The sequence below is a fragment of the Mytilus edulis genome, chromosome 9 (genome assembly GCF_963676685.1).
Source record: "Mytilus edulis chromosome 9, xbMytEdul2.2, whole genome shotgun sequence".
NCBI classification, from domain to species: domain Eukaryota; kingdom Metazoa; phylum Mollusca; class Bivalvia; order Mytilida; family Mytilidae; genus Mytilus; species Mytilus edulis.
The window spans coordinates 5010647-5032227 of NC_092352.1; the positions used below are offsets into that span (position 1 = coordinate 5010647).

A 21581-nucleotide genomic window follows, 5' to 3' on the forward strand; every position below is an offset into this window, starting at 1 on the left:
CTTTTCATGCCAAACGGCATTACAGTATATTGAAATAAGCCATCTGGTGTAACAAAAGCTGATATTTCACGAGCTCTCTGTGTCAGTGAAACTTGCCAATAATCTTTCAACAAATCAAATTTGCTCACAAATTTTGCTTGACCAATGTTGTCAATACAATCGTCTATCCTTGGAATCGGATAGGAATCAGATTTTGAGACTGAATTTACTTTTCTGAAATCAGTCACGAAACGAAAGGTTTTATCTGGTTTTGGCACAAGGAGACAAGGAGAGCTCCATTCACTGTTACTCGGCTCAATAATATCATTGTCAAGCATATATTTAATTTCTTTTCTCATAGCTTCAAGTTTGAGTGGATTAAGCCGGTAAGGATGTTGCTTAATTGGAGAAGAATCTCCTACATCAACATCATGACAAACAGCAGTGGTTTTGTTTGGCACATCTGGAAAAAGATTTTTAAAAGAAAAAACCAAAGTTTTTATTTCTTCTCTACGATCAAAAGACAGATGTGCAAGTTTTGAGTCTAAATTTGACAAAATTTCTGAATTTTTCAATCTAACCGTCTCTTCCATAGTTTTAGAACTAAAAGGTGGTTCAATTACATTTGGTTTGTCATGATTGTTCTTAAATTTAACCATGCCTAATGTGGCAACTGGTTTACTCTCACATTCATTAGTACGCTCAAAATATGGTTTTAACATATTAATATGACACACTCTGTTTTGTTTACGCCGACCTAGAGTTTTTACAATATAATTCAAATCATTGATTTTACTGTCTATTGTATAAGGACCACAATATTTAGCTTGTAAAGGATGTCCAGGGACTGGCAAAAATACAAGTACCTTATCACCAGGCTTAAAGACTCTATCCCTGGCATCTTTATCATACCAAATTTTCATCTTGCTCTGTACATTTTTTAAGTTTTTCTGAGCAATTTGACAAGTAGCATACAATTTTTCTTTAAATCTAGATACATAGTCTAAAAGATTCAAGTCAGTATGTTCAGTAAGCCACTTTTCCTTAATCAATTTTAACGGTCCCGTTACAGTATGGCCAAATACCAACTCAAAGGGACTAAATCCAAGGGATTCTTGAACAGCCTCTCGGACTGCAAAAAGTAGAAAGTGAACTCCATCATCCCAGTCTCTGTCAAATTGAAGACAAAAAGTTTTAATAATGTTCTTCAATGTTTGATGAAAACGTTCTAAGGCACCTTGAGATTCAGGATGGTACGCACTTGATCTATACTGAGCAATCCCTAACTGGTACACGACTTGCTGAAATAAACCTGACATGAAATTTGATCCCTGGTCGGACTGTATAAACTTAGGAAGTCCTACTAATGTGAAAAATTTGATAAGTGCTTTGACAATAGTAGGTGTCTTGATATTTCTTAGCGGAATAGCCTCAGGAAAGCGAGTGGATGTACACATGATTGTCAATAAATGCGCATTTCCAGTTTTGGTCTTTGGTAAAGGTCCAACGCAGTCAATCAGAACTCTGCTGAAAGGTTCGTCAAAGGCTGGAATAGGCAAAAGTGGTGCTGGTGGTATTTTCTGATTAGGCTTACCAATAACCTGGCATATATGACATGATTTGCAGTATTCTGCAACATCATTTCTAAGTCTTGGCCAGTAGAAATGCTGCAAGATCTTAAGGCAAGTCTTCCTTATACCTAAGTGTCCAGCCAAGGGGGTGTCATGGGCAAGACCAATAATTTCTTGCCTATAAACTTTAGGCACCACCCCTTGGTATACAACTCTCCATTCCTCCTCTGGGGTAGCATCAGGAGGCCTCCACTTCCTCATTAAAATGCCGTCTTGATGGAAATAGCATTCAGCCACTTTGTCTGCTTCCTCCTGTGGTTGAGCCCTTTTGCGGAGTTGAAGAACCTCAGGGTCTTCATTTTGTTCTTCCAAAAAGTTCTTTCTGTTTAATGAATGGCTGTTTACGTCTGGCCATGGCATAATTACATTCTTGTTAACATTAGGTGGTCTTATTAGGGCCTTTTCCGAGCTACCAGGACCTTCAATGTCGGCTAGGAAAGTGTCAGAAAGGTCCATGTAATCAAACTGGTTTTCTTGCAAATCCTCATCTTGTTATTTTCTAGCCATCGCCCTAGTGACAACACAAGCTGGATACAATTCAGCATCATCTTCAGGTAATTTAACATCCACCACTGGTTCACTGGTAACAATTGGTTCAGCAACAACTTTGTTCCTAGCTAGATCATTTCCTAGCAATAATGTAACACCCTCAACAGGGAGATTAGGACGAACACCCACAATAACTGGTCCAGTGATCAAATCTGACTTCAGATAAATACGATGGAGAGGAACATCTATACAACCTAACTCTACACCTTGTAACAAAACGGAGGCACCAACAGAAGTCTTCTCGGACAAAGGCAACACACCTTCTAACAATAAAGACTGAGAAGCTCCAGTGTCCCGTAAAATCTTAATTTTTCTTACAATAAGCACAAATCAGTGACTTCTTCTCAAAAGTATCAAATTATGGACTAGACATATTATAACTGGACTGACTCTTATTCTGTGCAACAGGCTTACTATCAGTACGCTCAGTGCTTTGATTTTTGTAATTTCCACTTGAAGTATTAACATTTTGACCCTTGAAACTTCTTTTATGTGAAAGGGTATAATTATCTGAAATTACAGCTGCATCATGTATTGTCCCAACAGTTTGGTCGTCTAAATGTGTTTTTAAGTCTAAATGAACACATTGTTTAAACTCTTCTAATAACATCAATTGTCTTAGGTTATCAAAATTGTTATCTTAGAAGTAAGCCATTTAGAAAATAAATCTTCTTTTTCCCGAGCAAATTCCACATAGGTTTGTGAATCAAACTTTTTATAAGATCTAAATTTCTGTCTATATGCTTCTGGTACTAGCTCATAAGCTTTCAAAACTTCCTGTTTTAGCGTGTCATAATCGGAACTTTTTTTCTGATGGAAGTGCGGAGTATATTTCAGCGGCCTTACCCTCTAAAACACTTTGTAGCATCGTAGTCCAATACGACATTGGCCATTTCAAATTATTAGCAATTTTCTCAAACTGTGGAAAATATTTATCAACTGTTTTTTCACAAAACTTGGGAACCAAACGTATATTTTTTGCTGCATCAAAATTTTCTGATTTCGACTGGACTTTAATGTTGCTTTCTTCTTTGACCATTTCAGTTTTCATTTTCCCTCATTTCAAGTTCTGCCTGTTTTAACTTAAGTTCATCTTGTTTTTTCTCCATCTCCAACCTTTCCTTCATTTCCAGTTCTTTTAGTTTAAATTCATCTTCTTTTTCTTTTTTTTCCATTTCTAATCTTTCCTTCATTTCCAGTTCTGCTTGTTTTAATTTAAATTCATCTTCTAATTCAAGCTGTTTTAATTTAAAGGCATCAACATGTTCAACCTTAAGTTCAAGAGCCTCTTCACCTTAAATTTCTGCGTCAACTAATTTGTCTATAACCAATCTTTTTATAATTTGTTTTCTCATAGATACTTTAAAAACTAATTGCAGATGTTTAGCAAGCAACACTAATTCGTCTTTCTTTATCAAAACTCTCCAGGTCTGGCGTTTTCAAAAATTTACCGGCATCAAATGCCATGTTGTAGAATTTTGTTGGCTAGTTATAATAAAAATACTGAATAAATTTTGAATAAGATATTTTCGTTATCCCGGACGAGCCCCCAATTTCTGTTACGGCCAGAAATCGCCTTTCAATTGTAGCCAACAAAAGACACAAATCAATAATAAAATTTAACAATATTTATTATACAAACGTTTACAAGAAGTATTACACAAATATTACTGTCAACTTAACTGTCAAAATATGAGTCCAATCTTTTATCTGTATCTGCATCCGGATATCTTTCGGAATCCAATCTGAATATTATGTTCACTACTACGGCCACAATCCAGTATGATGTTGTTTGTAGAATTAAAGTTTCAATCTAAATTGCTGTGAATACTTAAGTCTATTGATGTCTAAGTCTAAGTCCAAGAGTGTGCGTTTAACTTTAGTGTCTGCATATATATAATTGTCAAGGAAAATTCTAGAACAATCTATACTGGAACATCCTAGAAAGTTACAATGGAAGTTTCTAGTAAAATGTAGAAGTTTATATAACGCATCTTTTATTAGGATCATTCTGGAAAGTTCCAATCATTCTGTAATTGTTCCAGTGATTTCTAAACTGCACAGTTCTAAGATTATTCTGTAAACAACTATCAGGCCATACAACACAAATTAGGCCAACATAAATAAATACAATAATTACAATATCATAACAATATTGTTACATGATAAAACCATTAGTGTTTTGCATTAGGCTTGGCGACATATAAACTTGAAAAAGGTGTACCGGGATGTACCATACGTCAACCGGAGGTATCCATCTTTGAACTATTTTCATGTAAAGTTACATATATACCCTAAATGTCTTGAATCGCTGTGAAGGTATCTATCAATTTAAACCGAAAAGGATATTTAATATCCTTAGATAGCAAATAATCTCTTTTAATTGAAGCAAATGTATAAAAAAAAAAAACGTATTGTTTTTGAATAACATATGTTTGGAATCTACTACTGTATGATACCCTTTTCTATATCGATGGCTACCTTTTTGTATAAACAAAAACCAGCTTTTTCTGGACAATTGGTTGTTTATATTGTTTGAAAGCTCTTCAATGCCTTGTTTTTTTCAATATTTCAATATTAGGTATCTGTGGATATTTCATGACTCCGTTAGCTGGTATGGAGTCGACTGTTTCAGATGGGAATGCTTATTAGAACTGTTCCTTCAATATTAGTTTGGTGAATCAGATGTAACTGAACCCCCTTTTCGGAGTAGTGGTATGTTTTCAGATTTTTGTGATTTTTTATAGGTGAACAGGATTTTGAGGAAACTTTTTGATATAGTAGCTGAATTTTGCTCAGTGTGGTTTACCACATATAATCTTATTGCGAAATGGAGTAGGAATAAATTGTACCTTTAATATTTGCATGACTGTTGTTTAAGACAGAGATTAAATTGACAGAATTTGTACATGTGGCATATTTTTTTCTTTTTATCAATGAAAAGCACTTTTTGTGGGTCAAAAATAACATCCAATACTATAACATCCGTAGATTGGCAGATAATGTACCCTTTTAAGTCAGTGAGTGGAAGTTGTAGTCATACATGTCACCTCTGACAATGGGAAATCATGTCATGACATGACATGATATGTCAAAAAGCGTGTGAAAACGCGTGACGTGGATTCGGAATTGTTAATATAAATGTGGTAATGTTCATAATTTCATACAAATTTGTGAATATAAAAAAAACAATATATATTCTACTGTGAACTTTTATTGTATTAAACAGTGGTCTGTTATGTTGCTTTTAAAGCACCACCACTAGGCACATATTCAAAACAACTGCCAGTTTCAAGTTTAGTTTCATTATTTGATAACAGCACACAATACAAATGTAACACAGTCAAGTTCTGATCAGAATTCAGTGTCAATTTCTTTATAATTGAAAAGGCTCTCCCACAGTAGAAATTAATATTTGACTGAATTAGCTTCATCAAGATTTGAAAGAATGTCATGATGTGTTGTTTTTTTTGGCAATGTAAAATGTCATCTATTATCTCTGCCATTGCTCCCATTGCTATTGTCTGGTTAAAACTGGGTAGTTCATCAGAAGAAAGCTGGTACTATGAGAGCTGATCCAACAGTTCTATGATATTTTTATCCCAATGACCTGTAGAAATCTGTTGCCGTGTTGGCTAGATTTGAAACTGAAATTGAAAAAGAAATATTCAAATAGCTACATTGTATTTCTACTCTTACATGTATTGTTTTTTATCATTGCAACATAGAATGCACAAATTATGCGTTACTTGTCACTCGATCATTTAAACTCGAACTCAAAAAAATAATTTATAAATCTTGTAGTACAGGCTGGTGCTTTACGATATATAGTACATGTATTATCAAAAGCAAACATATGAAATTGTGACACAGTAAAATTATATTGCATCATTATTGACTTTGATCATGTTAGCTTCTATATATATTTTAAAAGCAAACAAAATAGTAAACTGTGTAAAGATCAGCACGAAGAATTAAAATAAAAGGATTTAAAAGACAAAAGACAAACGATACAATGAATCCATCTACGAGAATTACTGAAAGCTAGTTGAAAGCCAGTTAAAACCATTAATTACTGTTTTTGCAATTTAATATAATGGAACCTATTTAACGTATATATATATTAGAAACTCATCATACGTATGTTAGGAAAACGTATTATCTGTTCTAAACATAAAACATAAAACAATTCACCATTTCATTGTTTACTATATGTGTATTAAAACAAAACCGTGTTGAACAGCATAATAGCACAATAAAAGAAAACACCGTTGATCTTTGAGTTGAATTCTGCCAAGACTGATTTTTTTAAAACTTCTGTAAATAAACTAATCCTACACCCCATCTCTATTGTTCTACCTCACAGTTTCTGTTTCTGAAACAAGTGTAAATTGAATAGATCTATTGTTATGAATAACAATGGATTTTGGCCACAGGGTATAATAAGCGGGGTTTCTGGAAACCCCTGCTTCTACATCCAGAAAGCCCAGTTCATTGTTATTCATAACAATAGATTTCTTTTTGCCAATAAAATGAACTGAAGTGATAGTGAAAAGTGTTCATAACAAATTGTCTCGTGACATATTAAAAAAACAACATAGTTCAATATAAAATCTTATGGTAAAAAAAATTTTCAGCATCAATTTGGAATAAAAAAAAATAGGTTTAAATACACCTTTGCTTGAAATCTAAATTTTAAACCTTTATGCCACCTTCTCAAAGAACATAGTATAACGTTTAAAGCACTTTTATTTTCATTAAATTATTTACATTAGACACCATCACTTGCTAAAATAGATATTAATGTTTGAATTGTTGAAAACAAATGATGGAACTGACTCGGCACTTATTGTGGTGGCTTGCTTAGCCGCAGTAGGGCTGCTGCTGTTGGTTGCTTGTTTTGACACGGTCGGTCCGATACTGGTGCAACTATCTTCATTCAGTTTCAAGATTTCGGACACTTTTCGCTACTGTGGTTCAGATGGTCGGATGTATGACCACAAAGCGTTGCTTCGATGACCAGTTAACTCCCGTATTAGCTGCTCCGGAATGTTCGCGTTAAATAGACGAGTTGCTGTAGTTGCCCTAAGAGAATGGTTGGTGTAAAATCCATCTATGCCTGCCTTTCCCATCATAGTTTTAACAACAACTTCAAGTTTGTTTTTCCCGACTGGTTGCTTCGAAAACCAAACGGACTTATCTTTATAGCATGCAAGGGGCTGAAAATAAAAGGCTTCCTTTGCTCTTTCTGATGGTAATTTCTTGATGTATGTATTGAAAATGTGTACAGGACACCTATCTGGTTGCTGCCTATTTTGAAATGCTCTGGCCGTGTGAGGTTTTATGTTTCTATGGTCCAGTCCTCCCCTGTATGTTTTTGACACTGTTTCCCTATAAACTAAAACTTGTTCCCCGTTATCTGCTGTTTCTAACCTAAAGTTTTCCATGGAGAGGTCGCGATGTTCTTGACCACCCCGAAGACCAAAATTAATACCTATAATCCAAAATATTGTATGGAATAGGGTTTCCGGATCCCCGTATCCAAGAAACCCCTTTTCCCACAACATGGTTTCCGTTTCTTTCGGGATTACCTGGGCCTGTCTTTTGAAAAGTCCAATTCCCTTTTGTACTTTTTCTCTCATAGTGTTGCTGACGCAATTCTTAATGCTATTGAATTTTATATCCGAAAGAAGCGAAATGTTTTTTCCATTAATTTCATAATACTTTTGAATTGATGTTATAATCGAAAAAATTGTGTCACTTTTATATTCTCCACAGTCTTTTCTTCTGACAGACATTATAAACTTGGGAAACAGAGATATTATTTCAGCATCAGTAAGACAAAGTAAATCTTTCTGTAGAATGAGTCGTTCTTCTTCTTCTGCGTTCAAGATTGCACCAAGGCGCCATGAATTGTACATGTTTTTTGCCCAATTTGCCTTTTTAATTGTATTGGCTGGTATGTATAGTTTTGATTGCGCATCAACTTCGCCGTTCTCTACGGGTCTGAATCTAGAATCCACATTGTCTTTTTCTGAAAAACGAGGTTACTATTGAAAACTTTTTTATTAAATAAAATGCACTTTATCTTATATTCAGTAACGGACCCAGGACAAGTGTTACGAGGCAAACAGTATATTTGTTTTTACATTTTAGGCCACTATATAAAAAAGATTGGATATGGACAATGACATCCCAGAATCACCAAATGCAACATATAAAAGAAATCGAGAGATCACCACATGAACTATGTTCTCGTGGGTTTTTTTTTGTTTTAAGTTGCACCACACATTTTAAATTTTTCTTTTAAATACGTCTTTCAATTGTTATTATTATAGATAAATTCTTTTTTAAGCGAGTTGTCAATATTTAAACTCAGTTTGAAACGCTGGCAAAATGTTTTAATACAGACGCGGATTTAGCATTCAGATTCCAATTTCCAACTTTTTTTTAAAGTCCTGTATCCGCCATTGAATTGTAATAGATCTAAGTGAGTTAACTAGAAATGTCAGTACTGTGCTATGATTGCAAAGGGGCTTTGTCCGAATTTCGCAAACAAACTTTTGATCACAGAGATGGATGAAAATATTTTCTGGACAATAATTGTAATTTACAAAAAGTAGTAATTAAATCCTCTGTGCGCCTATGCCATTTGTTTTTAGATTCAACACCCTATTTAATCATCCTGGCTTGGACATTTTGTGAAGATGTTCGCTTCTCCGTTTCAAAAATACAAGCTTTTTGGAAGACTGTCATAAATTGATAGTATATAAATAAAGGAATATAAAAGCAAAACAAAAAGATAAGGGTCTGTTTGCTTGTTTTATAAGGCCTTGGAAATAGTATTTGGCAGGGAATGATTTTCTTAAGATTTTCAACCATTTAACAATTTAACCTTATTCTTTCAAAAACGACTTTTAAATATGTTTTCTTTAAAATATACTTGGCAAATGTCCAAAACCCGATCAATCATCTTCAATTTGAAATAATTCTCTCACTTGACCACCAACCTCCTACCTCGGCCCCATCCTCAATTTTACAATGTGACCTATTTGTTTATAAACAGATCAGTATATATTATATACAATGTTTATCGCTATAACATTTTGAAATCGAATATTATCCTTGTTGTTTACTGTTATTTTTAGTCCTGTGTTCAGTTAATTTCAATGATACAAGAATTTAAGATCCAGTTGACGTTAAACATAAGAAATAAACTCTTTATCATAGAATTTCAAATAGGCAAAGTTGTTTAAAATCAATATAAGGAGAAAATGTGCGCACAAATCTCATTGTGTAATTTTCAATTCTCATGCAGTGTGTGTTTTTCTGTTTATTTCATCTCAGCGTGTCTTTTTCAAATCTCAGTGTGTTGTTTTCAAATCTCAATGTGTAGTTTTTCAAATTTCAGTGTGTAGTTTTCAAATCTCAGTGTGTAGTTTTCATATCTCAGTGTGTAGTTTTCAAATCTCAGTGTGCATTTTGCAAATCTCAGTGCGTCTTTATCAAATCTCAGTGTTTGTCTAAGTTTTTTAATCTCAGTGTGTGTCTTTAAGTTGTTTAATCTCAGTGTGTGTTTTTTTTTAATTCTCAGTGTGTAAATTTTTGGAAAAATGGTTTAAACATAGTTTTGACCAGAACAGCCTGTCTGAGAAATGGTATGATTGCGATTGAGACAACTTTCCCCAAAAGTTCAATTGAAGTGGTTGTAAGCAACTTCATTCAACCATACGACCTTCAAAAAATACTCTATATGTATTGTAAGTCGGTAATTAAAACGCCCCGACTTCTGTGTTAGGGCATCCTGATCCTAGGTCAAGCAACAGCAGCATAAAGAAGTTAAATCACGCTTTTAGTTAGTACATTTGTTGGGGGAAATCAACTGTTTAATGTTTAATGTTTCATTTTACGACATAATTATCGGAAAACAATATGAGCTCCCCCATCAATTGACATATTATAACTATGTTGATTCTAATTCTTTAGGCTGCTGTTACTTGACCGAGTACCAGGATGTCCAACCACATATTAGGAAACCTGTCGAAAAAATGAAACACGTCTTTTTAGAAAACTAACGGCCTAACTTATAACACAACAATTTATGAGAAACAAACAGGACAGGCAGGAACCAAAGACAACCAAGGCTACTGACTTGGGACAGAAATATACATCACATTGCGGTTTGAACAAATAATGAGCGCTCTAAGATATATTCCACAAACCTTGAGCAGTGGTGTAACCGAGCACAACATAAGAACAAACTATAATAAACAGCTGCGCAACGAGCGCATGATATGCCCGTCGCATTTTCAAAGAAAAAAATCCAATAATTTCTCAATGTTATATCAGAAATTCATGACGAACTGTGGGAAGGATATCTTAACAGATATAAAAACATGTCACCATAGTTTCATAATGGAAAATCCCCCCTTTTTATGAATAAATCCATTACTCGAAGCGTAAAATCTATAAAAATTGAAAGGAGCTTACGTCAATAATATATAAACAATTAACCAAAGTTTCATGAAAAATGCTGAAGTATTTTTCAGTTATAACTCGGAAATATAAAATCTAATATTTACAAAAATAAAAAAATCCAAAAGGGACCCCATGTCATTAGATATAAACAATTCACATAAGCTTCTTGCATTTAAGTTAAAGTGATTTTGAGTTATTGTCCTAAAACTTGAAAATCCCATTTTTTAATGAAAAAAAAACCCATCAAAACTCAAAAACTAACAATCTAAAATTTATAAAAAAACGAAAGAGATATACACATAGATATGTAACGTGTTTGGCTTATGAACTATATGTTCGTATCCGTTTTCACAGAATCTGAGACTCTCCAATATCAATCTTTTAATCAACTCAAAAACCCAACTACAACTTGGAGGCTTTACTTAAAACTACAAGACCAACTTTGAAACTTAATAAAGAAATAACACTATTTACACAAATAACTTTGTATCAAAAAGTAGTCTGAAAACTAGAACCTCAATTTATCCTTGATCCTTTTATTGACTCCGAGGTCCCAACTGATTTGACAAATAATTATATTAAACTTAAGAATAAGCTTCAAAAATCCTACGTTCCTGAAACACCTAGTTCTGAGACACCCAGTCTCTGAGACAACTAGTCTCTGAAGCACCTAGTTCCTGAGACAACTAGTTGTGAAGCACCTAGTCCCCGGAGCACCTAAGTCACCAGATTATTACAAGCTATCTGTTCGAGGGATTGCGACCATTCCCGAGAGAAATTACAGTATCGGAACAACCCGGTAGCTTGCAACAATCGTAAAGACTTCAAAAACCGCTTGCTTCAAAACCACAAGCTTTCAACTCAAACTAGGTTTACAAACTTTCCTTTTAAACTACTTTATTGGCTGGTATTCACTTTCCGATGTTCATCCGTCGACGGCCAATTAATAAATGAGCGACTTGCAATGAATCGGTGTCTTTATATACCAAGAGCGCGGACCTCGAAGAGAGCACCCTAGCAACAATTAACGCGTCTCATAACAACCAAGGATAAAAGACTGATTTTATATGTATTATTCGTTAACGCATTGTTCAAACGGGTAATTTATTATGGATAACAATTCAACGATAAATTACAAATATTGTCTTATGCCTAAACTGCATTTTTGTCACATTACCCACGCCTCCGATTTCATGCGTCCTCGCATGACTAACATACTTTTGTTTTTATTATAACGTATGTAATGTTGAGCGTTACTGCCAAAGAATATGTTTAAAATGTCCACAACAAATTTTGCCTCTGCAGCGGCCCCAAGGAGCCTACTCTTAACGAAATCTGCAGGAGGGGTCTTTTACATGCACAGGGCGTGACATGTTCCTGTACATGGGGCCTCGGATTTAACGTCCCCATCCGACGGACTCTACATATATATCTATATATGTTTTTTCTCTTTGCTGGGTGTATTTCAACAGACCTCAACAGTTACAATAACAATAACATTTTATAAAAAACAACAACCAAACATTGCTATCTCAATAACCAATTAAAACTCAACAAAATATAGAAAATTCTTCCTGAACTGTGTGTTTTAATTCTTTATTATTTCCAATATATCTATTAACAGTTTCGAGAAATTTCAAAAGATCAAGTGATTTTTCATTTCTTGGAGCCACAAATTTCACTGGTCCTGACGGCCTTATTGTGCTCCTCGTTTTAAGACACATTTTATTAACAGTCTCGACATCTGTTTTGGGCTCTCTAACAACTTTTTCTTGTATCAGACTGTTTTCGTCATTATTGGCCAAGTTCTTCAACTCTACAAGATCTGACATCTCTTTTCCACTGTCGTGTGTTTCATCTTGATCTTTTGGTAGCTCAAAGTTTTCAGCACCATTACCCTGGTGACACCTTGTCATATGACGTCTATGATATGCTGTCTTTTTATACCGTGTGTTACACTGGTAGCATATCAACTTGCTCTTCTTTTGATATTTATTTATAATTATAATACCAACTTCTGGCTTTGGTATAACAGGTTTTTTTATGTTTCTAGACACCATTACTTCACTAGTAGGAGGCAGTTTTATAGTTGTTGCAACATCTACCCTGTAGCAGCCTATCTGACCTTCAAAATGTAAACGATTTTCTCTTCCGTTTACCCAAATGCTACCTTTAGTAATATTTATTACACGATTATGGCTTCTTTGAAAGTCTATTCCCAATATACCATCTACGTTTAGGTCTGCTACTACAGCAATGTTTGAACAAACATGTCCATTTAAGTCAATGTCAATTATGGTTTTCCCAAACAGAATTAAGGGAGAACCATTTGCAGTCAGTATCTCTCCATCCATTGGTGACAGAACCTGAGATTTCATTCTGTCAAACATCTTTTTTGAAATAAGGGATACTGTTGCCCCTGTGTCTATAAGCATCTTTGCTTTACAACCATTGATCTTAGCCTCTATAAACATCCCAGCCTCATTTGCTAATTTGTTAACTCCTATTACACCGTTTTGTTTTTCATGTGAAACTTCGGGTAGGTTTTGGGAGTTTGAATGTCCTCTTTTCACACTACTATCGGGACAATCTTTCTTGAAGTGTCCAAATTTTCCACAATTGAAACATCCTCGATTCTTGTGATTCTGGTATTGCGCCCGAGTCTGCTTTAAAGCTCTAACTTCTTGCTGCAGATCAGTCAAAGCTGTCTGCATGTTTTTAAGTAGCTCTACTGTTTTGTCGCTAGCGTCACTGTTGGTCCCGTCTCTAGTTATAGCCCTTGAATAGCCCTTCCCATTATCTTGCTTAATTTCGGCCTTATTAAAAGTTTCAAATTCAACAGCGTGTCGAATCGCGTCGTTCGAGTCAGCAGGTCTAGCTTGTTTTATCCTTAGCCTCATGTCTACACTCATGAGTCCGTCTATAAACTGCTCTTTAGCAAGTGTTTCCCTAACGTCATTTGGGGCTGTTGGATATGAAAGGTTCGCTAAGCGTCTTATATCCTGACCTAATTCCGGAAGGCTTTCTGAAGCCTTTTGACGACGCTCCCGTAATTGTGATCGGTACAATTCCGTTTGATTGGCAGGCGAAAATCTCTCTTCAAGAGACATGACAAGCTCTTTAAAATCTTGTCTTTTATCTGTGGGTAGATTTCCTAGTACCCCCTGGGCCTGTCCTCTCAATGAGACTGCCAAATATAAACCCTTTTCTGACTCTGTCCAGCCATTTATACGCGAACAGGCATCAAAATGAGACTTGTAATCTATCAATGATCCTTGACCGTCAAACGTAGCGGGCTTTATGATATTTTTGCTTTTGTTGTCTCCCCTATATGCACCTACTTTATCTTGTGGTTTTGGCAAATTTTTCTTTAACCTTTCAGTAACAAAATTTGTCTCGAAAACAGAGTCTGAATAATTTTTCATCTCTGGAGCTAACTTTATCGAAGCTGGGATATGTTTATCAGGTATTGCAGGCCGTGGCATAACTTTTGACTTAGCCGCCCCTTTCCCAACATTTGAACTTTGGAGTATATTGCTGCCTGTACCAAAGTCAGGGTCTGGAATAATGGAAGTACGAAATCCAGAGTCAGATTGTCTTGGCCATGTTGCTTGATTGATAGGAGTTGACTGAGAAAAGTCTGGGGCATTCTCAAAACTCTTAGATCTTAAGCACTCTATTTTCTTGTTTAATCTATCTAACTCCCTGGTCAAATTTCTTGTTTCGACACTGTAAGGGTCATACAACATTTTATCTTCTTTGTATGTTCGGGACATATTTTGAAGAATAAATTAAACAATTTTCCAAATATATTTTATTAAACAATTTGACAATCAATGTATTTACAAAACAGGGTGTTGCTTCTTGCAATTAAGGACAAATAGGAAATAATGACAATAAAACAATGTGATTATTTACATATAATACTGAAGTTTCTTAGATCCCACCGCTGCCACCAATTTTGTAACATGTTTGGCTTATGAACTATATGTTCGTATCCGTTTTCACAGAATCTGAGACACTCCAATATCAATCTTTTAATTAACTCAAAAACCCAACTACAACTTGGAGGCTTTACTTAAAACTACAAGACCAACTTTGAAACTTAATAAAGAAATATCACTATTTACACAAATAACTTTGTATCAAAAAGTAGTCTGAAAACTAGAACCTCAATTTATCCTTGATCCTTTTACTGACTCCGAGGTGCCAACTGATTTGACAAATAATTATATTAAACTTAAGAATAAGCTTCAAAAATCCTAGGTTCCTGAAACACCTAGTTCTGAGACACCCAGTCTCTGAGACAACTAGTCTCTGAAGCACCTAGTTCCTGAGACAACTAGTTTTGAAGCACCTAGTCCCCGGAGCACCTAAGTCACCAGATTATTACAAGCTATCTGTTCGAGGGACTGCGACCATTCCCGAGAGAAATTACAGTATCGGAACAACCCGGTAGCTTGCAAAAATCGTAAAGACTTCAAAAACCGCTTGCTTCAAAACCACAAGCTTTCAACTCAAACTAGGTTTACAAACTTTCCTTTTAAACTACTTTATTGGCTGGTATTCATCCGTCGACGGCCAATTAATAAATGAACGACTTGCAATGAATCGGTGTCTTTATATACCAAGAGCGCGGACCTCGAAGAGAGCACCCTAGCAACAATTAACGCGTCTCATAACAACCAAGGATAAAAGACTGATTTTATATGTATTATTCGTTAACGCATTGTTCAAACGGGTAATTTATTATGGATAACAATTCAACGATAAATTACAAATATTATTATACCTTACATATATTTTAAACAATTCTATTGGGTGAAACGTTATCACGTGACATGGAATAATTCAGTTGTTTTTCATTCAATTGCAAGGAAGGACGAATAACCCTAAAAATTTGCACCAGCGGTGAATAACCCTATTATTCACCGGTGAATAACCTTTTCAGTTTGTCGATTTGTACTTGAGTTACCTCCCATGAAAATGACGTCACAGACGTAAATAAACAAAATGGCAGCGTGCACGTTACACTGGAAGCCCACCAGAGAAATGGAAATAAGGCAGTGGTCATTAAAAGAGTGCCAGCAGCCGTGTCTCTTATAAACGGTCCTTTTCAGGGCCATCAATATTTTACAAAAAGATTCTAACTTTGTTGTACATTCGAGAAATTCTAGGACACAAAGCCGTAAAGGTATTTTCAGCTTGTGTGTTTGTGTTGACTGTTGTGTAAAGTCTAAAGAAGTGTTCGAAAGGCCTTTCCAATGTTAGTTCGGTATAATAAAGCAATTATGGCCCGTTGAAGAGGTGAATATCCAAAATTGTCAACACGAGAAGGTTATTTCATTGAGGGCGCAGCCCGAAGTGAAATAACTTTTAAGGGTTGACAATTTTGGATATTCATCGACTCTATGCCTTATCGACTCTATGTCTTATCGACTCTATGTCTTATGCCTAAACTGCATTTTTGTCACAGATATAAACAATTCACCAAAGTTATATGCGAATTGGTTCAAAAAGAGGGACGAAAGATACCAAAGGGACAGTCAAACTCATAAATCTAAAACAAACTGACAACGCCATGGCTAAAAATGAAAAAGACAAACAGAAAAACAATAGTACACATGACACAACATAGAAAACTAAAGAATAAACAACACGAACCCCGTCTTTGAGTTATTGTCCGACATATTGACGACGGACAGACGGACGGACGGACCGATGGATTGACAGACCGACGGACTGACGGACAGACGGACAACGGTATAATCCGTCCCGTAAACGGGCGTATAAAAATCAGTTGAAAAAGTTTTTAAGCAGATTTGGCGTATTTGAATTATTTATGTACATCTGTTTCTATGAGCTTTAAATTATAAACATACATGTAGGTGCATGATATAGGATTTAATTTGTCACAAATGTGCATCTCATCAACGTATTTTTACTAAGAAAACCACGAGACAGTGGTTTAAATTTTACTCATTAAGGTCTCTGAGCATATTTAACTAATCTTAGTAGATAGTAGATAACTTTTTCTTTTTAACTACAACTGGCATATGTAAGGATTGAATGATGTTTTGTGGATAAATTGATTGGTTTACAATAGCTTAATTAATAGAGTGTCATCAAGATTGAAAGAATTTGGTGGCGTAATATGGGGATCTTGACTGAATGCAACTGGGGTACCCCAACGTTGCCGATAACTTTTTAGCATATACACGTATATGGACACCATAATTATACAGATTTCGACGATAGAACCACTAAACATTCAATGCAATCTAATTATCCTTGAAATCAAGGATCGGAGTATACCTAAAATTATTTGATATTTATGAATTAAAGCTTTAAACCAAGGAAGTACATAAGTTATGTTAGTTACATGTATACGTCTTTGATTATATTAAAGATGCATTATATTAGCCCTTTAGAAACTTTTTAGTGGCGGATCCAGATCTTTTCATAAAAAAGGGAGAGGACGCTGAATGCCCTAAAAAAAGGGGGGCACTCCAGTTATACTTCAGTGATTCCCTATAAAATCAACCAAACCCCCTAGATCCGTCCATGATTTCATTGTTGAGTCCGATCTATGAAGCTGCATAACATATTATTTACTGTAAATATACCTTTAGGAACAACCTCTTCTAAGTGTAAATCTTCCCTTTCATCCTCAAGTAAAAGTTGAAATGCACCGATGTCAGAACCTTCCTCAGCTATGTTATCTGTGGGGAAAAAGCCACGATTATAAAGAGTTATAAAATGAACATCATGATTTATAGATTGATTGTTGGTTGCTTAACGTCCAGTGGTGAACATTATGAGAAGATTGACTTGTAACAATAGCCAAACGGACTTAATCAAAGACATTATTTCATACACAGCAATTTAATAAATAATGTATGGACAAGTTTTATCTATTTAAAAAAGGGTGTAAATTTTCGACATTTTAGAAATAAAAAAACAGATACCAATGGTACCCATTCGTCAAAACTCGGCCAATTATGTATCTTGATTTACATTACAAAGCTCTGTTGATTTAGAACCTTTTTTTTTTTAAACAGGAACGAATATAAATTGTCTATAAAATGTCTGTTATGTTTTGGATTTGAAATGACAGAATGGTATGTAGGAGCAGATCCTGTCATATTTGCAAATTTGAAAGGTTTTGTTCAACCTGATGGTCATTACCAGAAAGGGGGCGTTTTTGTAATCCCATAACAAACCAGTAACTGCCCTTAAAAGTGGATTTTTACATGTGTATAAAAAGAAGATGTGGTATGATTGCCAATGAGACAACTGTCCACAAGAGGCTAAAATGACACAGACATTAACAATTATAGGTCACCGTACGGCCTTCAACAATGAGCAAAGCCCATACCGCATAGCCAGCTATAAAAGACCCCGATAAGACAATGTAAAACAATTCAAACGAGAAAACTAACGGCATTATTTATATAAAAAAATGAACGAAAAACAAATAGGTTACACATAAACAAACCACTGAATTATAGGCTCCTGACTTGGGACAGGCACATACTTAAATAATGTGGCGGGGTTAAACATGTTAGCGGGATCCCAACCCTCCCCCTAACCCGGGACAATGGTATAACAGTACAACATAAGAAAAAACTCTAAAAATCAGTTGAAAAAGGCTTAACTCATCAGATGGACAAAAATACAAGTGAACGTGGCCGGGTACTTGTACATCCCGAAAACAAAAGACACTAGGAACAGATCTGAGAGTACTCGCAGTTATCTGACTGCTAGTTCAAAGCCACTAACAACTAATAAAACAAATCATGCATCTATGATTAAATTATCAATCCGTATACATACTCTGTTTTTTTTATGTAAGGCGTGTCCAGTCGTCGGGGTATCTAGTCCAGACACACATATTCCCCAGTGTGGAAGTTTTTTATAAGTTGGGAAAAGGGGGAGGGGATTTTTTTTTTTAATATAAAACATGCAAAATACATTTATGATTACCTTCATTAGACTGATAAATATTTTGGGTAATAAATATAGCATCATCTTCAATCTCTTCTGCCAAATCTAATGCCTGACTTAAAATATCGTCAGTCTCATAACCGTCCATACTGGCAACTGCATACAAGTAACGTGATGCTGTTTTTTTTTATATAAAAATGCATGATACGGTCAACCTTGAACTATGTAAAAGCTATGGCCAAGGTTAGAACGTGTATTTGATACATAATTTTCAAAACAGACACTTTGACATTTGTAAAATCTACTCAGTAAACTATTGTAAAAGTTTTAATGAAGATGGTCAACAATGGTCAAAGTTAAGACATTTGTAATATCTACTCAGTAAACTATTGTCAAAGTTTTAATGAAGATGGTCAACAATGGCCAAAATTAGAAGGTTACTAGTGGGGTTTTGAATAACCTTTTTTTGTTTGTTTTTTATTAATCATGGTTTGATAAAAAGTATCCGTTCTTTTTCACTTATTTTGCAATCTTAACAAATATATGGTTTAGCATCGGGTGTTTTGCAATCTTAACAAATATATGGTTTAGCATCGGGTGTAAGTCAGTTATACACTTCGGGATACGGTGTATCTGGATAAGAAACCCCGTCGGCCGGAGCCCTCCGGCCTCCGGCCGACGGGGTTTCTTATCCAGATACACCTTTCCCTCGGTGTATAACTCTTACATAGATACCACGATTAAAATTATGTACAGCAGACGCGCGTTTCATTTACTAAGGTCTCATCAAAGACGGTCTAATAAAAAAAGTTAAAAAGGTCAAATAAAGACCATTGATGACCCAAAATTCCGAACGGCTTTGTTACAGCTAAGGTAATCTATTCCTGGGAGTATAAAATTCTTTGTATTTCGAACACTTTTTTATAAACAGATATTTTATGATTATGACCATATAAAAAAGACTCCTGAGTCAATGTACTTTCAAATTTCATTATAAAAACTGGGGGTCACGGACCTTGTATTCTTTTAACGTTGACATACATTGAAATTAACGAATTCACGAAGTTATTCCAATTTGATAGTATAGGGGCAACTTTGCCATATTAAGGAAACATTAAGAGCAATTCTCTGTTAGCATCAAATGAATACTTATCTTGTACCAATAAAAAAAGAAAACTATAATTTTATCAATCAATAAAGAGAACCATTCAACAAATCATTTAGAACAATGTTATGTGTCAAACTAATGTTGGCAATGGGGAGACACCCTGGTCTCTCAATCTTCCTTATAGTATGCAGACAGTTAGTTAATATGAAGTTACAAACGTGACTAAAAGGAATTTGGGTACACTTCCTGCAGTCTTTTATGTTTACGGAGGGTTCAAAGTGCTAGTTGGATATTCAAAATATATAGTGAAAACCTACCGTAGACCGCATAAATGAGAGTGAGACCCCCTGGTCTTTAAATGTCCATAATTGTCGACGAAATTATAGACTTTGTATATATAGAGATTGTTTCCAAAGGATTTCTCAGAATAATGTCATCTTCGATATCTACGGAGGGCTTAGATTGCCACTTTTTAGCTAAAAAGTGTCAAAATTTCAGGACAAAGGCCACAGTGCAATGTTGAGACCCTCCTGATCTCTCAATCTTCCTAATATTATGCAATAAGTTAGGTAATATGTAGATACAAACGTGACTAAAAGGAATTTGAGTACAGTTCCTGTCTTCTAAGTTTACGGATGGCCCAAAGTGACAGTTGGATATCCAAAATGTATAGTGAAAACCTACCGGGGACCGCTTAAATGACGGTGAGACCCCCCTGGTCTTTCAATGTACATACAATTCGACGAAATCATAGACTTTGTATGTATAAAGATTTTATGAAAAGGATTTTCCAGAGTAATGTTATCTTCGATATCTACGGAGGGCTTAAATTGTCACTTTTCAGCTAAAATTCGTCCAAAATGGAGGTCAAAGGGCACAGGGCGATAGCTAGACCTGCCTGATTTTTCAAAAGCACCAGAAGTGTTCATTACGTTAGGTCCATCAATATTTTCTATCTCAATTCGTGTTACAGATGTAATATGACAACCATATAGTAGATCGGCCGGTGTTAACGGTTCATTGTCATCAATGTCTGTAGATACATAAGTCAATGCTCGATCATTTAAAATGCTTTCAATTTCGGCAATTAACGTTTGCAGTGTGTCCATATTTATCATATTTATGCACCACTTCCAAGTATTTATTTTTAAAATTCGTTTCAGTTAATGCGATAAGTCTCTCCCACCATCCCCGAACCACAGGTAGATAGTGTCTCTATGATCTTCTGGGATTCACACAGTTGTTTAATCTCTTGTGATGCTGAAATAAAAGATGAAGCGTTGTCTGACATCATAACATGTGGGAAGGATTTTTTACAAGTAAATCTTCTGAATCCTAACAAAAATGATTCTTCTGTCATGTCGGGTACAAACTCTAAATGAACGGCTCTTGTCGATGCACAGGTAATTAACATATGTATGCTTTAATTAATGTTCCGTTCTTTTCCTTAATATGAAGTGCTCCAGAAAAGTCTACACCAGTGACGGTAAACAGTAGGACTTCTTGAAGTTGTATTTTATGTAATGGAGGAGGTTCTCGTGCCCTGTACGGTTTAACTATAACATTTCTACATGTTGTACATCAATTCTATGAAGTAATTTGCGCGTAAATTGACGCAACGACGGAATCAAAAATGTTTAACGGACTTGTGTAACCGTGACATTAACTCCCGAATGTAAAACTAGTTCGTGTGAGCTCAATACAAGAAGTTCCGATAACCTGTGTTTTCGCAGTAAAAGGTAAGGGCGTTTTGTTGTTTCAGGTATTGGCTCATTAAGAGTTCTTCCCTTGCATCTCATTAAATCGTTTTCATATATATAATATAATATAACTGAAGTTGTCGAAGTCGTGGCAATTTAGTTTTCTGTATCTGTTTTAGCTTTAGTGCG

At 35.2% G+C, this 21581-nt stretch overlaps 1 protein-coding gene across 1 annotated transcript; it reads right to left on the reverse strand.

Annotated features, from left to right (window-relative positions):
- Positions 1–7126: 7126 nt before the first annotated feature.
- Positions 7127–7801, reverse strand: LOC139489404 (zinc finger MYM-type protein 3-like). The gene has a single exon (XM_071275721.1). The coding sequence runs from the start codon at positions 7799–7801 to the stop codon at positions 7127–7129; it is 675 nt and encodes a 224-aa protein (XP_071131822.1).
- Positions 7802–21581: the final 13780 nt, after the last annotated feature.